Source organism: Pezoporus flaviventris, unplaced genomic scaffold (assembly GCF_033815535.1).
Source record: "Pezoporus flaviventris isolate CSIRO_AGI_PZ_B2104156 unplaced genomic scaffold, CSIRO_AGI_Pfla_v1 ptg000188l, whole genome shotgun sequence".
Classification (NCBI taxonomy): Eukaryota; Metazoa; Chordata; class Aves; order Psittaciformes; family Psittacidae; genus Pezoporus; species Pezoporus flaviventris.
This window is the reverse complement of record NW_026892736.1, coordinates 3,243,802-3,265,600: the sequence shown is the minus strand read 5'-3', so window position 1 is coordinate 3,265,600 and position 21,799 is coordinate 3,243,802. Positions and strand designations below refer to the sequence as shown.

The 21,799-nt window shown below is 66.7% G+C and overlaps 2 protein-coding genes across 3 annotated transcripts; one reads left to right on the top strand and one right to left on the bottom strand.

Annotated features, from left to right (window-relative positions):
* Positions 1-244: 244 nt before the first annotated feature.
* LOC133262129 (drebrin-like) lies at positions 245-8,497 on the bottom strand. Its single transcript, XM_061441065.1, has 14 exons — positions 8,338-8,497; positions 6,052-6,104; positions 5,856-5,968; positions 5,672-5,746; positions 4,789-4,926; positions 4,397-4,474; positions 4,155-4,306; positions 3,062-3,116; positions 2,907-2,981; positions 2,191-2,305; positions 1,054-1,905; positions 848-948; positions 430-475; positions 245-352 (listed from the first exon to the last, which is right to left on the bottom strand). The coding sequence occupies exons 1-14, from the start codon at positions 8,421-8,423 to the stop codon at positions 264-266; spliced, it is 2,028 nt and encodes a 675-aa protein (XP_061297049.1). The 5' UTR covers positions 8,424-8,497; the 3' UTR covers positions 245-263.
* Positions 8,498-14,266: 5,769 nt separating this feature from the next.
* On the top strand, positions 14,267-21,205 carry LOC133262110 (rho-related BTB domain-containing protein 2-like). 2 transcript variants are annotated; one of them, XM_061441044.1, is made up of 9 exons: positions 14,267-14,526; positions 14,641-14,744; positions 15,992-16,177; positions 16,266-17,212; positions 17,341-17,459; positions 17,571-17,721; positions 19,438-19,526; positions 19,718-19,823; positions 20,999-21,205. In XM_061441044.1, the coding sequence occupies exons 1-9, from the start codon at positions 14,335-14,337 to the stop codon at positions 21,160-21,162; spliced, it is 2,058 nt and encodes a 685-aa protein (XP_061297028.1). In that variant the 5' UTR covers positions 14,267-14,334; the 3' UTR covers positions 21,163-21,205. The 2 variants fall into 2 exon arrangements, with proteins under 2 accessions (XP_061297028.1, XP_061297029.1); XM_061441045.1 differs by having other exon boundaries at positions 14,274-14,381.
* The last annotated feature ends 594 nt before the right edge of the window (positions 21,206-21,799 follow it).

Below are 21,799 nucleotides of genomic sequence, written 5' to 3'. Positions count from 1 at the left end.
CCCGGTGTACACGGTACAGCTCTGCCCCCCCCCAACCCTTGGGGCTCCCCCCCCGGACCCCAATTCTGACTCCTCCTCGCGAAGCATTAAACTGTATTTAACAGCGGTGGGGCTGGCCTGGGCGCTCGGGCCCCATTGGCAGCAATGGGGGGGGGGGAGGCGCCGGCTCCATCCTGAAGCTGCTTGAAGGGGTGCGGGGGGGGGGCTCGGTGTGCATGGAAGGTGCTGGGGGGGGCCCCCTTCATGGGGGTGCTGGCCCCCCCTTACACAGCGTGCGGGGAGAGCTCCTCTTCCGTGGGGGGGGCGCTGGAGCCCCCCAAGAGCTGCGGGTGGGTCAGGAGCAGGGCAAAGCCTGGGGGGGGCAGAGAGGTTGATGGGGGGCAGAGGGGGGGGGTGGGAAACGGGGGGGTACAGGAGGTTTGGGGGTACCTGGCTTGTCCTTGGTCCGGATGCTGCTGTCGCTGGGCTCATCCCCCTGCAAGATGGGGGGGCCCTGAGGGGTCCCCAGGACCCCCCCCAGCCCCCTCTTGTACCCCAACACCACCCCCATGTCGTGCCCGCCCAGACCCCGGTCCCGAATCCCCCCCGAAAACCACCCTTCAGCCCCGTCACACCCACCCAGCCCCACATCGCCCCTGCCCCACATCTCCCCTTCCCCACATCGCCCCTGCCCCACATCAACCCCTGCCCCACATCGCCCCTGCCCCACATCGCCCCTGCCCCACATCAACCCCTGCCTCACATCAACCCCTGCCTCACATCAACCCCTGCCCCACATCGTCCCTGCCCCACATCGCCCCTGCCCCACATCACCCCCGTACCCTCCCGTGACCCCCCATGGCCGTACCTCCGGCGGGGGAGGGTCCCGCTCCCAGGGGGCTGCCCAGAGCTCCCCCCCGATGCCGTTTTGCCCCGAGTCTCGCCGGGGCGGCTCCGGCCCCACAGGCCCTATGGGGAGGGACAGGCTGGGCCCCGCAGCGCCGCACGGCCCGGGCAGGGCTCGGGGGTCCGGGACCCCCCCCAGCCCCACACTTGGGGGTCCCTGGCACCCACCTGGCTGCGGTCCCGGCGGCAAGTGGGGGGGGCTGGGGCCGCACCGGGGGGGGGCGGGCACTGGGTACCCCCCCCTGGGGCTCAGACCTCCCTCTTCCAGCCCCTCTGGAGACCCCCACGCTGGGGGGCTGGGGAGGGGGCAGGTATCCGGGGGGGGGCTCTCAGCCGGTGGGGGGCTGGGAAGCGGCGGGGACCCTGCGGCTGCCCCTATGGGGCTGGGAGGATTCCCCATGGTGGGACTTGGAGGGTTCCCCCCCTCTATGGGGCTGGTGAGGGTCCCCAGTGCGGCACTTGGGGGGGTCCCTGTTCCTATAGGGCTGATTGGGGTCCCCAGTGTGGCACTTGGGGGGGTCCTTGTCCCTATAGGGCTGGGGGGGGTCCCAGTGGTGGCAGTTGGCGGGGTCCCTGTCCCCACTGTAGGGGTTCCAGAGGTGGCAGCTGGGGGGGTCCCTGTCCCCACGGGGCTGGTGGCATGGGGGGACCCTGCCCTGGCTGGGCTGGGGGGGGGGCCCAAGGAGGCACTTGGGGGGGTCCCTGTCCCTATAGGGCTTACGGGGGTCCCCGGGGTGACACTTTGGGGGATCCCTGTCCCCATGGGACTTGGGGGGGTCCCCGGGGTGGCACCCGGGGGGGTCCCTGTCCCCATGGTGGGGGTCCCAAGGGTGGCACTTGGGGGGCTCCCCGCGGGGTTGCTGGGGGTCCCTGGGGGGCTCCCGGTGCCCGCGGGGGCGGGGGGGGCTTGGGGCCTCCCTCCGGGCTCCCGGGGCTGGGGCGCTGCGGGCTCCGGGCGGCGGAAGATGAAGGCGGTTTCGGTCAGGCTGCGCTGGTACCGCAGGAACGGGCGGCGGGCGCCTGGAGCGGGGCAGAGCAACGGCACCGGTACCGGAACCGGTACAGATCCCCCCGGTACCGGTACAGACCCCCCCGGTACCGGTACAGACCCCCCAGTACCGGTACAGACCCCCCCGGTACCGGTACAGATCCCCCCCGGTACTGGTACAGTTCCCCCCCGGTACTGGTACAGACCCCCCCGGTACCGGTACAGAGCCCCAGACACCAGCACCGGGTACGGACCCCACAAACACCGGCACCGGGCACAGCCCCTGCAGCCACCGGCACCGGGCACCGCGCACTCACCGGGCCGGGGGGGGCCGGCGGGGTCCGGGGCCCCCGCTGTGGATCCCGAGCGCTCCCGTTGCCGGAAGAAATCCCTGGGGTTCTGCGGGCGCTGCGACACCAGGACCGCGGCTTCCTGCGGGCACCGCGGCTGGGACCGGCGGGGGGACATGGGGGGGGCATAGGGGGGGGCTATGGGGCGTTAATGGGGGGGGGGCCGTGAGTGGGGTGTATAGGGGTGTCCATGGGGGGGACATGGGGGGGCATAGGGGGGGGCTATGGGGCGTTAATGGGGGGGACCATGAGTGGGGTGTATAGGGGTGTCCATGGGGGGTCCATGGGGGGGCATAGGGGGGGTCTATGGGGGGTTAATGGGGGGGAGACCGTGAGTGGGGTGTATAGGGGTGTCCATGGGGGGTCCATGGGGGGGTCAAGGGGGCGGGGCTATGGGGGGTTAATGGGGGGGACCATGAGTGGGGTGTATAGGGGTGTCCATGGGGGGTCCAGGGGGGGGTCAAGGGGGGGGGCTATGGGGGGTTAATGGGCGGGACCATGAGTGGGGTGTATAGGGGTGTCCATGGGGGGGACATGGGGTGGGCCATGGGGGTCTCAATGGGGAGGAACATGGGGGGATCAATGGGGGGTCCATGGGGAGGGGCATGGGGGGGCCATGGGGGAGTCCGTGGAGGGGGTACATGGAGGGGGACCATGGGGGGGTTCCATGGGGCAGGACTCACGGCTGCCTTCCCAATGGACTCGCTGCTCCGGCCGCGGTCCCGCATGGCCTCCTCGTGCTCCCGCTGCTGCTGCTCCTGTGGGACGGAGCAGGGATGGGACCCATGGACCCCCATGGACACCGCTATGGCCCCCCCAAGCAGGGCACCCCACTCACCCATCGCTCCTTCTCCTTCCTCCGCTCTTCTGCCTCCAGCAGAGCCTGCGCCTTTCTGCCGGGACAGGGGGGACAGGACGGATATGGGGACATGGGGGTTAAGGGGGACGTGGAGGGGGCATGGGGATAGGGGGGGATGTGGGATACAGGAATATGGGGGACACGGAGATATTGGGAGGCACTGGGGCCGTAAGGGCACGGAGATATGGTGGGCACATGGACATGGGGGGACATGGGAAGGCACGGGGAGCATGGGGTACGGGGGGATATGGGGAGTTTGGGGACATGGGGACATGAGGGACATGGGGGATGTGGGTACATGGGGACATGAGGACACGGGGGGCATGAGGGACACGGGGGATGTGGGTACATGGGGACATGAGGACACGGGGGGCATGAGGGACACGGGGGATGTGGGTACATGGGGACATGAGGACACGGGGGGCATGAGGGACATGGGGGATGTGGGTACATGGGGACATGAGGACACGGGGGGCATGAGGGACACGGGGGATATGGGTACATGGGGACATGAGGACACGGGGGCATGAGGGACATGGGGGATGTGGGTACATGGGGACATGAGGACACGGGGGGCATGAGGGACATGGGGGATGTGGGTACATGGGGACATGAGGACACGGGGGCATGAGGGACACGGGGGATGTGGGTACAGGGGACATGAGGACACGGGGGGCATGAGGGGACATGGGGGATGTGGGTACATGGGGACATGAGGACACGGGGGGCATGAGGGACACGGGGGATATGGGTACATGGGGACATGAGGACACGGGGGGCATGAGGGACATGGGGATGTGGGTACATGGGGACATGAGGACACGGGGGGCATGAGGGACACGGGGATGTGGGTACATGGGGACATGAGGACACGGGGGGCATGAGGGACACGGGGGATGTGGGTACATGGGGGCACGGGGACATGAGCACATCACGGACCCACACGGGAGGGGGCACGCGGGGCCGGGGCAGTTCTGGGGCGCTGGGAGCTGCGGGTGCCGCCATGGAGGGGTCCCCGCTCAGAGCCGCGGGGCCGGGCTCAGGCGGGGCTCGGGGCCCCCCCGCCCCTCACCGCTGCTCCTGGATCTCCCGTTCCTTGTCCTGGCAGCGCCGCTCCCGCTCCGCCGCTTCCCGGCGCTCCTGGAGCCGCCGGAGCCGCTCCCAGCGCTGCTGCTCCTCCAGCGCCCGGCGCCGCTCCTCGTCCCGGCGCTGCTGCTCCTCCCGCTGCGCCGGGACCCCCGCGTCAGAGCCGGGACCCCCGGTCCGGGGATGCCGGGGGATGCTGGGCTCCCCCCTCCCGTGCCCCCCCCTCACCTCCGCCTGTGCCCAGAAGGAATCCCGCTGCGTCCGGCGCAGCTCCAGCGCGGGGTTGGTTTTGCGGTAGTTGGTGCCCTGCGGGGACCGGGACGGGGCTCAGGGACCCCCCAGGACCGCCCCCAGGCCCACAAACCCAGGGGCACCCCAATGGCACCCCATGGGCACAGCACCCTCAGGACCCGCACACAGGAACCCACACCCCCCCCCAAGGACCCCAACCCGGGGACACCCCCAAGGGACCCCTCACCCAGGCACCCCCCCAGGGCCTCAACCGCCAGGACCCCCAACCCAGGGCCCTTCCATTGTGGACCCCCCCGAATTGCTCCCAAATGGCACCCTATGGGCACAGCCCCCCTCCCTCCCTCATCCTCCCCAGGGTCCCCCCTCACCACCAGCTCCTGGGTGTCGGGGGGGGGCACCCTCCTGGTGACGGGGGCCCCGGGGGGCTCCACTTGTGCCAGCGCCCGGCTCAGCCCCTCCCGCGTCACCTCCTCGGGGCGGCGGGCGCTCAGCACCGCGCTGGCCTCCTGGCACCGGGACGGGACCGAGTCACCCCCGTGAGCACCCGCGGCCCCCCCCGCCTCCCTTCCCACCCCCCCCACCCCCCCCCCGGTTCTGGCGCCATTCCCTGGAGTGCTCCAGATGTGGGGCCGGATCCAGATGTGGGGCCGGATCCAGATGCGGGGCCGGATGCAGACCCAGCACCCAGGAGGGGCTCGGGGGCTGGGACATGGGGGCAGGATCCATCCATGGGGGAGGTCAGGACCCATGGGAGGGGGATGTCAGGATCTATGGGGGGATGTCAGGATCCACAGGGGGGCTCAGGACCTGTGGTGGGGGGCAGGATCCTTATGGGGCTGTCAGAATCCATGGCAGGGTCAGGATCCACGGGGAGAGGAGGGGCAGGATCTGGGAGGGGGGGTGGTGCTCAGGACCCATGGGGGGGATCAGGATCCATGGGGGGGGGGGATCAGGATCATGTGGTGGGGGTCAGGACACATGAGAGGGGGCTGTCAGGATCAATGGGGGGATCAGGATCCATGGGGGGGATCAGGATCATGTGGTGGGGGTCAGGACACATGAGAGGGGGCTGTCAGGATCAATGGGGGGATCAGGATCCATGGGGGGGGATCAGGATCATGTGGTGGGGGTCAGGACACATGAGAGGGGGCTGTCAGGATCCATGGGAGGGTCAGGATCATATGGGAGGGCTCAGGGCCTATGGGGGGGTGTCAGGATCAGCCGTGGGGGCCGGGCCCCCCCCTCGCTCACCCGGAAGAAGCCCCTGAGGACCGGCAGATGCCCGGCACACGCTTCCCGTTGGGCTTCCGGCACCTTCTCCCCGACCTGGCACCGGGGACGGGGCGCTGAGGGCGGCGCCGGGGCCACGTCCCCGTCCCCGGTGCCCGGTAGCGGAGGTGGGGGGCGCTCAGAGCCCCCCCAGGCCCGCACTCACCCAGCTGATGAGCACGACGCGGGGGGCGCCGGTGCCGGGCTCCGGGACGCGGCACAGCCCGTACATGATGCTGCCGGCCGAGAACCTCCCGGCCAGTTCATCCGGACCCCCGGCTGCGGCGGGAGGGGGTCAGGGACGGGGGGGGGGCACGGAGGGGGCCCCCCGCACCTCCCTGCACCCCGGGGCTCCCCGTTACCTCCGGAGTCCAGCAGCTTCAGGTCATGGTGCTTCTCGTAGCCAAAGACGGCCCTGGGGGGTTGGAGAGGGTCGGGGGGGGCACCCTGGGGACGGGTCCAGGCCAGTCCCGTGTCGCCCCCTTGTTCCCCCCCCCCCGTGTCCTCCAGTGCCCCCCCCCGTGCCTCTGCCAGGCTGAATTCATGGAAGTGCCGCCGGCAGCATCCGCCCCGGGACAATGGGGCCGCGGGAAGCAGCGGCTCGACCCCCACGGAGCCCCCTGGCCGTGCTGGGGGCATCGTCCTGCCCCTGCTTCGTCTCCTCATGGCCCCCTTACACGGGCATGGGGTGGCCCGCGGTGGGACACGGCACGGCACCGGCAGCGTGTGTGCGGCACGGCAAGGCATGGAACGGCACGGGGCATGGTGGGACATGGAATGACAGGGGGCATGGCAGGGCATGACATGGAATGACATGGGACATGGCAGGGCATGGGACACGGCAGGGCATGGACATGGAATGACATGGGACATGGCAGGGCATGGACATGGGACACAGCAGGGTGGGGACATGGAATGACAGGGGGCATGGCAGGGCATGACATGGAATGACATGGGACACGGCAGGGCATGGGACACGGCAGGGCATGGACATGGAATGACATGGGACACAGCAGGGCATGGACATGGGACACAGCAGGGTGGGGACATGGAATGACAGGGGGCATGGCAGGGCATGGACATGGAATGACATGGGACACGGCAGGGCATGGGACACGGCAGGGCATGGACATGGAATGACATGGGGCATGGCAGGGCATGGGACACAGCAGGGCATGGACATGGAATGACAGGGGACACAGCAGGGCATGGACATGGAATGACATGGGGCATGGCAGGGCATGGGACACGGCAGGGCATGGACATGGAATGACAGGGGACACAGCAGGGCATGGACATGGAATGACATGGGACACAGCAGGGCATGAGACACGGCAGGGCATGGACATGGAATGACATGGGACACGGCAGGGCATGGGGCACGGCAGGGCATGGACATGGAATGACATGGGACACAGCAGGGCATGGGACACGGCAGGGCATGGACATGGAATGACAGGGGACACAGCAGGGCATGGACATGGAATGACATGGGACACAGCAGGGCATGGACATGGAATGACATGGGACACAGCAGGGCATGGGACACGGCAGGGCATGGGACACGGCAGGGCATGGGGCACGGCAGGGCATGGACATGGAATGACATGGGACACGGCAGGGCATGGGACACGGCAGAGCATGGACATGGAATGACAGGGGACACAGCAGGGCATGGACATGGAATGACATGAGACACAGCAGGGCATGGACATGGAATGACATGGGACACAGCAGGGCATGGGACACAGCAGGGCATGGGGCACGGCAGGGCATGGACATGGAATGACATGGGACACAGCAGGGCATGGGACACGGCAGGGCATGGGGCACGGCAGGGCATGGCGTGGCAGAGTGGAACATGGCACGGCGTGGCAAGGCATGAAAGGGCAGGGCAGGACATAGAATGACGGTGCAGGGCAGGACACGGCACGGCACATGAGGATGTGCCCCGGCACGGCAAAGCAGGGCACACAACGGCACGGGGCGAGGCACGGCAGGGCTGAACACGGCCGGGCAGGGCGGGCAGGACCGGGCCGAACACGCCGGGACACGTCAGGCCATGGCGGGCCCCGCCGGCCGCACGCGTCCCCACGGCGGGAGCTCCGGCGCTGCCGGTTCACCCGGTCCCGGCGGTGCTGTCGGGGGGACACCGGCTGCGGGGGGGGAACGGGACGGACGGAGCAGCCCTGGCCCCCCCTGTGCCCCCCCGTGCCGGGCCGTGCCCCGGGCGGCGGCGGCGGCGGGACCGGGCGGAACGGGGCGGGACCGGGCGCGGGTTCCCAGCGTGGCGTGAACTGGGGAAGCTCAGCCCCCGGCCCCGTGGCCCCGCCGGGACCCTGGTGCCAGCCGGACCCCGGCCCGCTGCCGGCGCTCGTTGTGCCTCGGGACGTCCCCATCCGCCGCCCGTCCCGGTGACTGCTCCCGGTGCCCCTTCCCGGTGCCTGCTCCCGGTGCCCACGCCGGGTGCCGGTGCCCGCTCCCGCTGCCGTTGTCCGATCCCAGTGCCCGCCCCCGGTGCCCGCTCCCATTCCCGGTTTCCGGTGCCCGTTCCGCTCTCCCGGTGCCCATTCCCAAAGCTCCGTGTCCGCCTCCGGTGCCCCGCGCCCGTTCCCGGTGCCCGCTCCCTGCCCGGTGCCGGCGCTCACCAGTCGGTGCCGGCGCGGGGGTTCCCCACGTCCTCCCGTGCCGCCAGCAGCGCCAGCCGGTGCCGCTCCAGCCCCGGGGCCGCCATCCCGCGTCCCGCCGCTCCCGGAGCCGCCGCTCCCGCCCGAGCCCGCCCCCGCCGCCCGCGGGAGGGACCGGGCGGGGCGCGGGGGCGGCACCGGGAGCGGCGGGCGCGGGGCGGGGGCCGGCACCAGCGTGAGGGTCCCGCGCTGGGACGAGGCCGCTGTGCAGGGTCCCAGACCAGGCCGTGGGCGCTGGACGCGGGGTCCTGCGCTGGGATGAGAGCCCAGAATCCCACGCTAGGATGCGGGTGTTGAGCCAGGATCCAGCGCTGGGATGTGCGCGCTGTGCAGGGACCCGTGCTGGGATGAGGGTGCTGGACACAGGGTCCCACCCCGGGATGTGGGTGCTGTGCTGGTCCCAGAGGAGCACGTGGGGCTGCAGGCAGGGAGCGAGCCCAGCCTGGGGTGGCCACATGGGTAGGCCCGGGGTGTGGGATGCTCAGACTGACTGCAGGGAGGTCACATCCCATCCCCATCCTACCCTATTCTATCCCATCTCCATCCCATCCTAACCTATCCCATCCCCATCCCTTCCTAACCTATCCCATCTCCATCCCATTTACATCCTATCCTATCCCATCCCATCCCATCTCCATTGCATCCCGTTCTATCCCCACCCTATCTCCATTCACATTCATATCTCTGTCCCATCCCATTACCATCCTATCCCCATCCCCATTCCATTCCCATCCCATCCCGGTCAGGCTCCAGCTCCCGCAGGACCATGCTCGGCCATTCCCTTATTTGGTCACAACGGCGCCAAACCCCAATTCCTGAGGGATGGAAAACATCCGCTACTGGAATGGGGCCATAGAGAGGGGGACGGGCCGGGGACACCCCAGTACAGCCACAGCTCCCATGGCCCCCCCGCAGAGGGACACATCTGCTGCAGCCGCCAGCCCATTGCGGCCACCAGCCCATTGTGGCCACCAGCCCATTGCGGCCACCAGCCCATTGTGGCCACCAGCCCATTGCGGCCACCAGCCTTCTGTGATCCCCCTGCCCAGGGCCTGTGCCCACGCTGCCACCTCCCTGGGCTCTTGGTTTCACTGGTGTCGCTAGTGACGCTGGTACTACCGGTCTCACTGGTCCCACTGGTGTTACTGGTGCACATGCTGGGACACGGGCCAGTGCTGGAGGCTGGTGCTCTTACTGGTGTGACTGGTACAACCCGGAGTGCTCCGATGTGACTGTTTCCACATGTGCGTACTGGTACTGGTGATTCATACCAGTCTGGTCTGCAGGGGGTGAACAGCTACTGGTCTGACTGGCATCACTGGTGCTGCGGGTCTCACTGGTGTCACTTGAGGCACTTGAGACACTGGCCTCACTGGTCTCACTGGTTTTGCTTGTCTCACTGGTGCTACTAGTGTCACTGGTGTCACTGGTGTCCCTGCTGTCACTGTTGTCACTGCTGTCACTGGTGTCACTGGTGTCCCTGCTGTCACTGGTGTCACTGGTGTCCCTGGTGTCGCTGCTGTCACTGGTGTCCCTGGTGTCACTGTTGTCACTGGTGTCCCTGGTGTCCCTGGTGTCGCTGCTGTCACTGTTGTCACTGGTGTCGCTGCTGTCACTGCTGTCACTGGTGTCACTGGTGTCACTGCTGTCACTGGTGTCACTGCTGTCACTGTTGTCACTGTTGTCACTGGTGTCACTGCTGTCACTGGTGTCACTGGTGTCACTGGTGTCACTGCTGTCGCTGCTGTCACTGTTGTCACTGCTGTCACTGTTGTCACTGGTGTCCCTGGTGTCGCTGCTGTCACTGGTGTCACTGGTGTCACTGTTGTCACTGGTGTCCCTGGTGCCACTGGTGTCCCTGGTGTCCCTGGTGTCGCTGCTGTCACTGTTGTCACTGGTGTCGCTGCTGTCACTGCTGTCACTGTTGTCCCTGCTGTCACTGGTGTCACTGGTGTCACTGCTGTCACTGCTGTCACTGGTGTCACTGGTGTCACTGGTGTCGCTGCTGTCACTGTTGTCACTGGTGTCCCTGGTGCCACTGGTGTCCCTGGTGTCCCTGGTGTCACTGCTGTCACTGGTGTCACTGGTGTCACTGGTGTCACTGGTGTCGCTGCTGTCACTGGTGTCACTGGTGTCACTGGTGTCACTGGTGTCACTGGTGTCCCTGCTGTCACTGGTGTCACTGGTGTCCCTGGTGTCGCTGCTGTCACTGGTGTCACTGTTGTCACTGGTGTCACTGGTGTCACTGGTGTCCCTGGTGTCGCTGCTGTCACTATTGTCACTGGTGTCACTGGTGTCACTGGTGTCACTGGTGTCACTGTTGTCACTGGTGTCCCTGGTGCCACTGGTGTCCCTGGTGTCCCTGGTGTCACTGCTGTCACTGTTGTCACTGTTGTCACTGGTGTCACTGTTGTCACTGGTGTCCCTGGTGTCCCTGGTGTCGCTGCTGTCACTGTTGTCACTGGTGTCACTGGTGTCACTGGTGTCACTGTTGTCACTGTTGTCACTGTTGTCACTGGGGTCACTGTTGTCACTGGTGTCCCTGGTGTCCCTGGTGTCGCTGCTGTCACTGTTGTCACTGGTGTCACTGGTGTCACTGGTGTCACTGGTGTCACTGGTGTCACTGTTGTCACTGGTGTCCCTGGTGTCGCTGCTGTCACTGTTGTCACTGGTGTCCCTGGTGTCACTGCTGTCACTGGTGTCACTGGTGCCACTGGTGTCCCTGGTGTCCCTGGTGTCGCTGCTGTCACTGTTGTCACTGGTGTCCCTGGTGTCCCTGGTGTCGCTGCTGTCACTGTTGTCACTGGTGTCACTGCTGTCACTGGTGTCCCTGCTGTCACTGTTGTCACTGGTGTCACTGGTGCCACTGGTGTCCCTGGTGTCCCTGGTGTCGCTGCTGTCACTGTTGTCACTGGTGTCCCTGGTGTCCCTGGTGTCGCTGCTGTCACTGTTGTCACTGGTGTCACTGGTGTCACTGGTGTCACTGTTGTCACTGTTGTCACTGTTATCACTGGTGTCCCTGGTGCCACTGGTGTCCCTGGTGTCACTGGTGTCGCTGCTGTCACTGGTGTCACTGTTGTCACTGTTGTCACTGTTATCACTGGTGTCCCTGGTGCCACTGGTGTCCCTGGTGTCCCTGGTGTCGCTGCTGTCACTGTTGTCACTGTTGTCACTGGTGTCACTGGTGTCGCTGCTGTTACTGTTGTCACTGTTGTCACTGTTGTCACTGTTGTCACTGTTGTAACTGGTGTCACTGGTGTCACTGGTGTCGCTGCTGTCACTGTTGTCACTGTTGTCCCTGGTGTCCCTGGTGCTACTGGTGTCCCTGGTGGCCCTGGTGTCGCTGCTGTCACTGGTGTCGCTGTTGTCCCTGGTGTCCCTGGTGTCACTGTTGTCACTGGTGTCACTGGTGCCACTGGTGTCCCTGGTGTCCCTGGTGTCGCTGCTGTCACTGGTGTCACTGTTGTCCCTGGTGTCCCTGGTGTCACTGCTGTCACTGTTGTCACTGGTGTCACTGGTGTCCCTGGTGTCCCTGGTGTCGCTGCTGTCACTGTTGTCACTGTTGTCACTGGTGTCGCTGGTGTCGCTGCTGTCACTGTTGTCACTGTTGTCACTGGTGTCACTGTTGTCACTGGTGTCACTGGTGTCGCTGCTGTCACTGGTGTCACTGGTGTCCCTGGTGTCCCTGGTGTCACTGCTGTCACTGTTGTCACTGTTGTCACTGCTGTCACTGGTGTCACTGTTGTCACTGTTGTCACTGGTGTCACTGGTGTCCCTGGTGTCACTGGTGTCACTGGTGTCCCTGGTGTCACTGGTGTCACTGGTGTCCCTGGTGCCACTGGTGTCCCTGGTGTCCCTGGTGTCACTGTTGTCACTGTTGTCACTGGTGTCACTGCTGTCCCTGGTGTCACTGTTGTCACTGGTGTCACTGTTGTCACTGTTGTCACTGTTGTCACTGTTGTCACTGGTGTCACTGCTGTCCCTGCTGTCACTGCTGTCACTGGTGTCACTGGTGTCACTGCTGTCACTGGTGTCACTGCTGTCACTGGTGCCACTGGTGTCCCTGGTGTCCCTGCTGTCACTGTTGTCACTGTTGTCACTGTTGTCACTGGTGTCACTGGTGTCACTGGTGTCCCTGGTGTCCCTGGTGTCCCTGGTGTCACTGCTGTCCCTGCTGTCCCTGCTGTCACTGCTGTCCCTGGTGTCACTGGTGTCACTGCTGTCACTGCTGTCCCTGGTGTCACTGCTGTCACTGCTGTCACTGGTGTCCCTGCTGTCACTGGTGTCACTGCTGTCACTGGTGTCACTGTTGTCACTGTTGTCACTGTTGTCCCTGGTGTCCCTGCTGTCCCTGCTGTCACTGGTGTCACTGGTGTCACTTTTGTCCCTGGTGTCCCTGCTGTCACTGGTGTCACTGGTGTCACTGGTGTCACTGGTGTCACTGGTGTCACTGTTGTCCCTGGTGTCCCTGCTGTCACTGGTGTCGCTGCTGTCACTGGTGTCACTGGTGTCACTGGTGTCACTGCTGTCACTGGTGTCACTGGTGTCCCTGGTGTCCCTGCTGTCACTGGTGTCGCTGCTGTCACTGGTGTCACTGGTGTCACTGGTGTCACTGGTGTCACTGTTGTCCCTGGTGTCCCTGCTGTCACTGGTGTCGCTGCTGTCACTGGTGTCACTGGTGTCACTGGTGTCACTGCTGTCACTGGTGTCACTGGTGTCCCTGGTGTCCCTGCTGTCACTGGTGTCGCTGCTGTCACTGGTGTCACTGGTGTCACTGGTGTCGCTGCTGTCACTGGTGTCACTGTTGTCACTGTTGTCACTGCTGTCACTGCTGTCACTGGTGTCCCTGGTGCCACTGGTGTCACTGTTGTCCCTGGTGTCACTGTTGTCACTGTTGTCACTGTTGTCACTGGTGTCACTGTTGTCCCTGGTGTCCCTGCTGTCACTGGTGTCCCTGGTGTCCCTGGTGTCACTGGTGTCACTGCTGTCACTGGTGTCACTGGTGTCACTGTTGTCACTGGTGTCCCTGCTGTCACTGGTGTCCCTGGTGTCCCTGGTGTCACTGCTGTCACTGCTGTCACTGGTGTCACTGCTGTCACTGCTGTCACTGGTGTCACTGCTGTCACTGGTGTCCCTGGTGTCACTGCTGTCACTGGTGTCACTGGTGTCACTGGTGTCACTGCTGTCACTGTTGTCACTGCTGTCACTGGTGTCCCTGGTGTCACTGTTGTCACTGGTGTCCCTGGTGTCACTGGTGTCACTGCTGTCCCTGGTGTCACTGGTGTCACTGTTGTCCCTGGTGTCCCTGGTGTCACTGTTGTCACTGTTGTCACTGGTGTCACTGCTGTCCCTGCTGTCACTGGTGTCCCTGGTTTCCCTGGTGTCACTGGTGTCACTGTTGTCACTGGTGTCACTGCTGTCACTGCTGTCACTGGTGTCACTGTTGTCACTGGTGTCACTGCTGTCACTGCTGTCACTGGTGTCACTGCTGTCACCGGCCGTCCCCGCCATTACCCACCGGTTGGCGGGGCGAGCTGGGGGGGGGTGTGTGTGACCATTAAGCCCCGCCCCTGCACGGCGGGGGGGCGTGGCCTCCGCCCTCGGTGGGGGGGCGGTCACTTGTGCTGGGCGCCCCCTGGCGGCGCTCCTTTGTCCGCGCGGCGGCCGGGGCCGGGCTGGGGGGGGGGGGGACGGGGACGGAGCGGTGTGGGCGTGGCGAGGCGGGGCGGGCCGGGCTGCGATTGGCGGAGCCCGAGGGGCGGGGCCCGAGGGGCGTGGCGCGGCAGCAGAGCGGGCGCTGATTGGCCGCTGGGCGGGGCGGGGCGGGGCGGGCGCGGTAGCGGGCCCGGGCGGTGGCGGGGCCGGGTCCGGTCCGGGGAAAGGGGGGGGGGGGTCCGGGTTCGGCGCTGAGCGCGGCCGGGGCCGAGCGGGGCCGGGCCCGGGGCCCCCGCGGCGCACATGGACCTGGACGTGGACTACGAGCGGCCGAACGTCGAGACCATCAAGTGCGTGGTGGTCGGGGACAACGCGGTGGGCAAGACGCGGCTCATCTGCGCCCGCGCCTGCAACGCCACGCTCAGCCAGTACCAGCTGCTGGCCACGCACGTCCCCACCGTGTGGGCCATCGACCAGTACCGCGTCTGCCAGGAGGTGCGCGGCGGGGACCACGCGGCCGGGGGGGGGACACGGGCGGACGGACGCGGCACCGCGGAGGGGAGGGGGGGGGTCCCGGGGGTGCCGTGACGGGGTCCCCCCGTGCCGCAGGTGCTGGAGCGCTCCCGGGATGTGGTGGACGAGGTCAGCGTCTCCCTGCGGCTCTGGGACACCTTCGGGGACCACCACAAGGATCGGCGCTTCGCCTACGGCAGGTGGGAGCCAAGGCGTCCCCCCCCCACCAGCCCCCTGAGCCCCAGCGCACCCTGACCCCCCCCTCCCAGCACCCCGAACCCCCACCTGCACCCAGCCCCTCAGCCCTCCCCACCCAGCGCGATCACAGGGACCCAAAGGGGCCTCCTCGTGCCCCTTCCAGCACCCCAAGAGCCCCCTTGCGCCCCCCCCCAAACCCTCGGGAGGGCTCCGGCAGCGCTGCCCCATCCGGAGGCAGCTCCCTGCACCCCGGGGGCGCCGTGACCCCGCTCTGTTCGTCCCCGTAGGGCCCGGGGGCGCTGGGGGCAGACTGGGGGTGCTGGGACCTCACCCCCCCCCCCCCCCCGCTCCGGCACGTCCAGGCCGTTATCGCCGGTGGCACCGGGGCCAGCGCGGCTCTTCCCTGCCCCAGCACCGCGGGGGGGCGCGGGGCTGCCCCCGCCGAGGGTCCCTCGGCTCCGGGCCGGTGGCGCCGGTCCCGGTGCTGGCGGGGGGCCCGCGGTGGCGCTATCTTGGTCCGTGACACGGGCCCCGCTCCAGAGGCGCCTCCCGGTCACGTCTTGGCAAGGCGCAGACTAAAAACAAGCCCGGTTCGGGCCCACGTGGCTGCTCCCGGACACCTTATAAGGGCCCCCGGGGGCTGCGGGGACCCGCGGCCGGTGGCACCTCGGGCGCGTCCGCTGTCACCTTGCCCGGGGAGGCTCCCCCGAGCCCCGGGACGCGCCAGCACCGGGCTGGGACCTGGAGCCCGTGGGGCGCCGGGAAGGGGCTCGGGGCACTGGGGCAGGGACGGTGCCGGGGCCTGGCCGCTCCCTGTGGGCCCATCCGGGGGGGGCTGGGGTCGGAGTGGGTCCTGTGCTGTCACGGAGCTGGGGCGGACATTGGCTTGGCCAACCGTGGTGACACAGAGCCGGGCGCCATCATCTTCCTCCCTCCATCCACAGGACATCGTCTGTCCTGGGCATGGCCGTGCGGCTCCGTGAGGGCCATGGGGCAGAGCCCTGTGGGGTACACGGGGGTGGGTCCAATGCTGGGGGCAGCCGGCTCCAGCCGTGGGTGTCCCCGGTCAATGATGGGACCCCAGTGCTGTTCCCTGAGCAAGGTGGGCTGCAGAGGGTGGCCTGGGGATGTTGGGTGACAGCGGGATGCACTGGGGCCAGGCTGCCCTCACCCCCCTCGTCCTCCTTATCCTCCTCTTCCTCCTCGTCCTCCTCATCCTCCTCTTCCTCCTGCTGCTCTCCCACCGCAGGTCGGACGTGGTGGTTCTGTGCTTCTCCCTGGCCAACCCCAACTCCCTGCGGCACGTGAAGACCATGTGGTACCCCGAGATCAAGCACTTCTGCCCGCGGACGCCCATCGTGCTGGTGGGCTGCCAGCTGGACCTGCGCTACGCCGACCTGGAGGCCGTCAACCGGGCCCGGCGTCCCCTGGCCAAGTGAGGCCCCCACCGCGCTGCGCCGAGGGGTGGGATGGGGATGGGGCCCTGTCGGCGGTGACACGGCCCCGCTCTGTGTGCCCCATAGGCCCATCAAGCCCACGGACATCCTGCCCCCGGAGCGCGGGCACGAGGTGGCCAAGGAGCTGGGGGTGCCGTACTACGAGACCAGCGTCGTGGCGCAGTTCGGCATCAAGGACGTCTTCGACAACGCCATCCGCGCCGCGCTCATCTCCCGCCGCCACCTCCAGTTCTGGAAGTCGCACCTGAAGAAGATGCAGCGGCCGCTGCTGCAGGCGCCGTTCCTGCCCCCCAAGCCCCCCCCGCCGGTCATTCAGGTCCCCGAGGCCCCGACCAGCTGCGGTTGGGGCCCCGCCGCGCTCTTCCGCACCCCGCTCTGCGCCGACGTCGTCTTCCAGCTGCAGGGTGGGCAGCGCGTGTTCGCCCACCGCGTCTACCTGGCCACCTCCTGCTCCAAGTTCTACGACCTCTTCACGCTGGAGGGGCCGCAGGGGGGGGCCGAGGAGCCGGCTGCATGCACCCAGAGCCCGGATGGGGACCGGGGGAGCCCGGCTGAGAGCGGCAGCGCCCCGATGCGGGGCTGTCACAGTGATGATGCTCGGCGGCCGGTGGCAGGGGACAGCACGGGGGATGTGGGGGGGACCACAGGGGACAGCAGCGTCCGGGACCTGTCCTCGTGGGGCCGCGGGTTCGTGAGCATGAGCTGGGAGGCGGTGCCGGAGCCGGTGTCGGGGCGGGAGCGCCGCATGGTGCTGGTGCGCATGGAGCCGCGCGTGCAGGCGGAGCCGTTCCGCGCCGTGCTCGAGTACCTGTACACCGGGCGGCTGGACCAGGCCCGCGGCGACCTGCGGCACGTGGCCACCATCGCCGAGCTGCTGGAGGTCTTCGACCTGCGCATGATGGTGGCCAACGTGCTCAACAAGGAGAGCTTCATGAACCAGGAGATCACCAAAGCCTTCCACGTGCGCCGCGCCAACCGCGTCAAGGAGTGCCTGGCCAAGGGCGTCTTCGCAGGTACGGGGGGCCCTGGATGGGGGCATCACCGGGACCCTGCCCTCCCTGCGGGTGGCACGCGGTGACCGGCACGGGCGTGGGGGTACCGGTCCCCATGCTGCGCTCACACCGTCCCTCCGCGGTGCCAGACGTGGTGTTCCGGGTGGACGACGGCGCGGTGCCGGCGCACAAACCGCTGCTCATCGCGGGCTGCGACTGGATGATGGCGATGTTCCGGGGGGCCTTTCGGGAGAGCTACGCCTCTGAGGTGAGGGCACGGGGATGGGGACACCGGGCGGGGGGGTCCTGCGGTCCCGCTGTGCCCATGGCGCCGCCGGCCCCAGTGTGTCCCTGCTCCAGAGCCCCCCGCTGTGCCCAGGTCCCGCTGCCCGGCACCAGCTGCGCCTCCCTCCGTGCCGTCCTCGACTTCCTCTACACCGGGGTCTTCACCCCGGCGCCCGACCTGGACGCGATGGAGCTGCTCATCCTGACCGACCGGCTCTGCCTGCCGCGCCTGCAGGCGCTCACCGGTGAGACCCCGCCGGCACCCCCAGGCCCCTCCATGTACCCCCGTTGGGGTCACTCATCCGTGCAGTGGCGGGGACATGGGGATCGATGTCTTCCTCATCAACCAAAGCTGGATGAGCGCGGTTGCCCCGCACCCCCCTGGACACCCATTGACCCCCCCCCAGACCCTCCCTGCCCCCCCCCCGGGCCCCCATTGACGTCACCCATCAATGTGGTGACGGTGGCACAGGGATCGATGCCTCTCACCAACAAGGGCCGCACAAGCGCGGTTGCCCCCAGGCGTGCTGCAGCCACAGCGCCTGCCCCTGCACGTGTCCCCTGCATGTCCATCCCCCCCATCACTGTCCCCCCATCCCATCACTGTCCCCCCCCACCCCATCACTGTCCCCCCCACCCCATCACTGTCCCCCCCATCCCATCACTGCCTCCCCACCCCATCACTGTCCCCCCCACCCCATCACTGTCCCCCCCATCCCATCACTGCCTCCCCCACCCCATCACTGTCCCCCCCACCCCATCACTGTCCCCCCCATCCCATCACTGCCTCCCCCACCCCATCACTGTCCCCCCCACCCCATCACTGTCCCCCCATCCCATCACTGCCTCCCCCACCCCATCACTGTCCCCCCCACCCCATCACTGTCCCCCCATCCCATCACTGCCTCCCCCACCCCATCACTGCCTCCCCCACCCCATCACTGTCCCCCCATCCCATCACTGTCCCACCACCCCATCACTGTCCCACCATCCCATCACTGTCCCCCCATTCCATCACTGTCCCCCCCCATCCCATCACTGTCCCACCACCCCATCACTGTCCCCCCATCCCATCACTGTCCCCCCATCCCATCACTGTCCCACCACCCCATCACTGTCCCCCCATTCCATCACTGTCCCCCCCCATCCCATCACTGTCCCACCACCCCATCACTGTCCCCCCATCCCATCACTGTCCCCCCCCATCCCATCACTGCCTCCCCCACCCCATCACTGTCCCCCCCACCCCATCACTGTCCCCCCCATCCCATCACTGCCTCCCCCACCCCATCACTGTCCCCCCCACCCCATCACTGTCCCCCCCACCCCATCACTGTCCCCCCATCCCATCACTGTCCCCCCATCCCATCACTGCCTCCCCCACCCCATCACTGTCCCCCCATCCCATCACTGTTCCCCCATTCCATCACTGTCCCCCCCCACCCCATCACTGTCCCCCCATCACTGTTCCCCCCACCCCATCACTGTCCCCCCCCATCACTGTTCCCCCATCACTGTCCCCCCCACCCCATCACTGTCCCCCCATCACTGTCCCCCCATCACTGTTCCCCCACACCCCATCATTGTCCCCCCCATCGCTGTCCCCCCCATCACTGTCCCCCCCCACCCCATCGCTGTCCCCCCCACCCCATCACTGTCTCCCCCCATCCCATCACTGTCCCCCCCATTGCTGTCCCCCCCATCCCATTGCTGTCCCCCCCACCCCATCACTGTCCCCCCCATCACTGTCTCCCCCCATCCCATCACTGTCCCCCCCATTGCTGTCCCCCACACCCCATCACTGTCCCCCCCATTGCTGTCCCCCCCATCCCATTGCTGTCCCCCTCAATTGCTGTCCCCCACACCCCATCACTGTCCCCCCGATTGCTGTCCCCCCCATCCCATTGCTGTCCCCCCCATCCCACTGCTGTCCCCCCCACCCCATCACTGTCCCCCCCCAGAGCAGTACGCAGTGGACGAGCTGCTGCAGGCGTTCATGCAGCGGGTGGAGATCGATGAGCAGGTCCTGCTCTACCTGGAGCTGACGCAGGTGGGTGCAGGGGAGGGTTGGGGGTGCTCTGGGGGTCACGGAGGTGCTGTGGGGTGCAGGGGGTGCTCTGGGGGTCAGAGGGGTGCTGTGGGCAGTTGAGGGGTGCTGTGGGGTGCAGGGGGTGCTGTGGGGCGCTCTGTGGCACCGGCAGTGCCCCCCGGGCAGGGTGAGACCCTCTCCCCCTCCTGCAGTTCCACAACGCGCAGCAGCTGGCGGCCTGGTGCCGGCACTACATCTGCACCAACTACAACAGCGTGTGCCGCCGCTTCCCCCGGCACATGAAGTTCATGTCCCCAGGTACGCTGCATGCCGGGCCATCCTGTGTCATACAGTGCCATATTGTGCCATACGGTGCCATCCTGTGCCATACAGTGCCATACCGTGCCATAGTGTGCCATATGGTGCCATATTGTGCCATACCGTGCCATATCATGCCATAGTGTGCCATACTGTGCCATATGGTGCCATACAGTGCCATATGGTGCCATACTGTGTCATACCGTGCCATCTTGTGCCATACCGTGCCATATTGTGCCATACAGTGCCATATGGTGCCATACTATGTCATACCATGCCATCTTGTGCCATACCGTGCCATCTTGTGCCATACCGTGCCATACTGTGCCATACCGTGCCATATTGTGCCATATGGTGCTGTATTGTGCCATATGGTGCCATAGTGTGCCATAGTGTGCCATCCTGTGCCATACCATGCCATATTGTGCCATACAGTGCCATCCTGTGCCATACGGTGCCATAGTGTGCCATACTGTGCCATACAGTGCCATATGGTGCCATATTGTGCTGTACGGTGCCATAGTGTGCCATACTGTGCCATAGTGTGCCACACAGTGCCATACCATGCCATATTGTGCCATACAGTGCCATACGGTGCCATACAGTGCCATATGGTGCCATATTGTGCTGTACGGTGCCATAGTGTGCCATACTGTGCCATACCATGCCACACCATGCCGCACTGTGCCATAGAGGGCTGTGCCAGGCCGTGCCCATACCATGCCGTGCTGTGTCATGCCATGCTATGCCACAACAAGTGTTATACCACACTGTGCCATACTGTGCTATGCTGAGCCATGCCATACCCTGCCATGCCATACCACTCTCCTGTCCCATTCCATGTGTTGTGCTATGCTGCTCTGTGCCAAAGCATGTGTTGCCATGCCATACCTCATGCTGTGCCATGCCATAACATGCATTGTGTCATACCATACATCACCCTGTACCATACCTCATCCCGTACCATACCATACATCACCCTGTACCATACCTCATCCCGTACCATACCATACCTCACCCTGTACCATACCATACCCCATCCTGTACCACACTGTACCCATCCCGTACCACACCGTACCCCATCCTGTACCCCACCATGTACCATACCATACCCCATCCTGTACTATACCTTACCTCTCCCCGTACCACCCCGTACCCCATCCTTTGCCATGCAGAGAACCGGGCGCACTTCGAGCGGCACCGCTGGCCGCCCGTGTGGTACCTGAAGGAGGAGGACCTGTACCTGCGCTGCAAGAAGGAGCGCGAGCGCGAGGAGCAGCGGGAGCGCGCGCAGCACCCGCGCCCCAAGTGGTGCTTCTGGCGCCCGCACGTGTCCTGAGGGGGGGCCGGGCCCCCCCGGGCGCTGCCCATCGCTGGTGCTACCTCTGGTGCTGCCCCCTCACCCCCTGCTGCAGGGGCCAAGCTGTGAGCGGGGGGGGGGGGTCTTTGGGTGCTTTGGGGGGGGGGGGGTGGGAGGGCAGGGGCACGGCCTGGGCCCCCCCTTCCTGCTCATCTCGTGCCTTGGCCCCGGCCTCAACTGCACAAACCCTTTGTAGACTTTTGTACACGAGCACCGCGGCTCCGGCCCCCCCCGGGCCCCCCCCCCGGGCCCCGGCACCGCGAGGGGCAGCCCCCGCCTCGCAGCGGCTCTTTTAACCTTTAATAAAGCTTTTTGTAACGGGACCGGCCTCCGGGTCACCCCCCCGGGCTCCGGGTCACCCCCCGGTGCCATCCCCCCCCCGGCCTCCGGGTCACCCCCAGGAGCCATTCCCCCCCCCCGGGCTCCGGGTCACCCCCCCGGGCTCCGGGTCACCCCCCGGTGCCATCCCCCCCCCGGCCTCCGTGTCACCCCACGGTGCCATCCCCCCCCCCAGCCGCAGGAAGGACTGACACGGGGCAGCTTCATTCGGGTGTATTTATCGTAGTGGGGGCACCCAGAGAGGAGTGGGGGGTCCTGACCCATAGCTGGGGGGGAA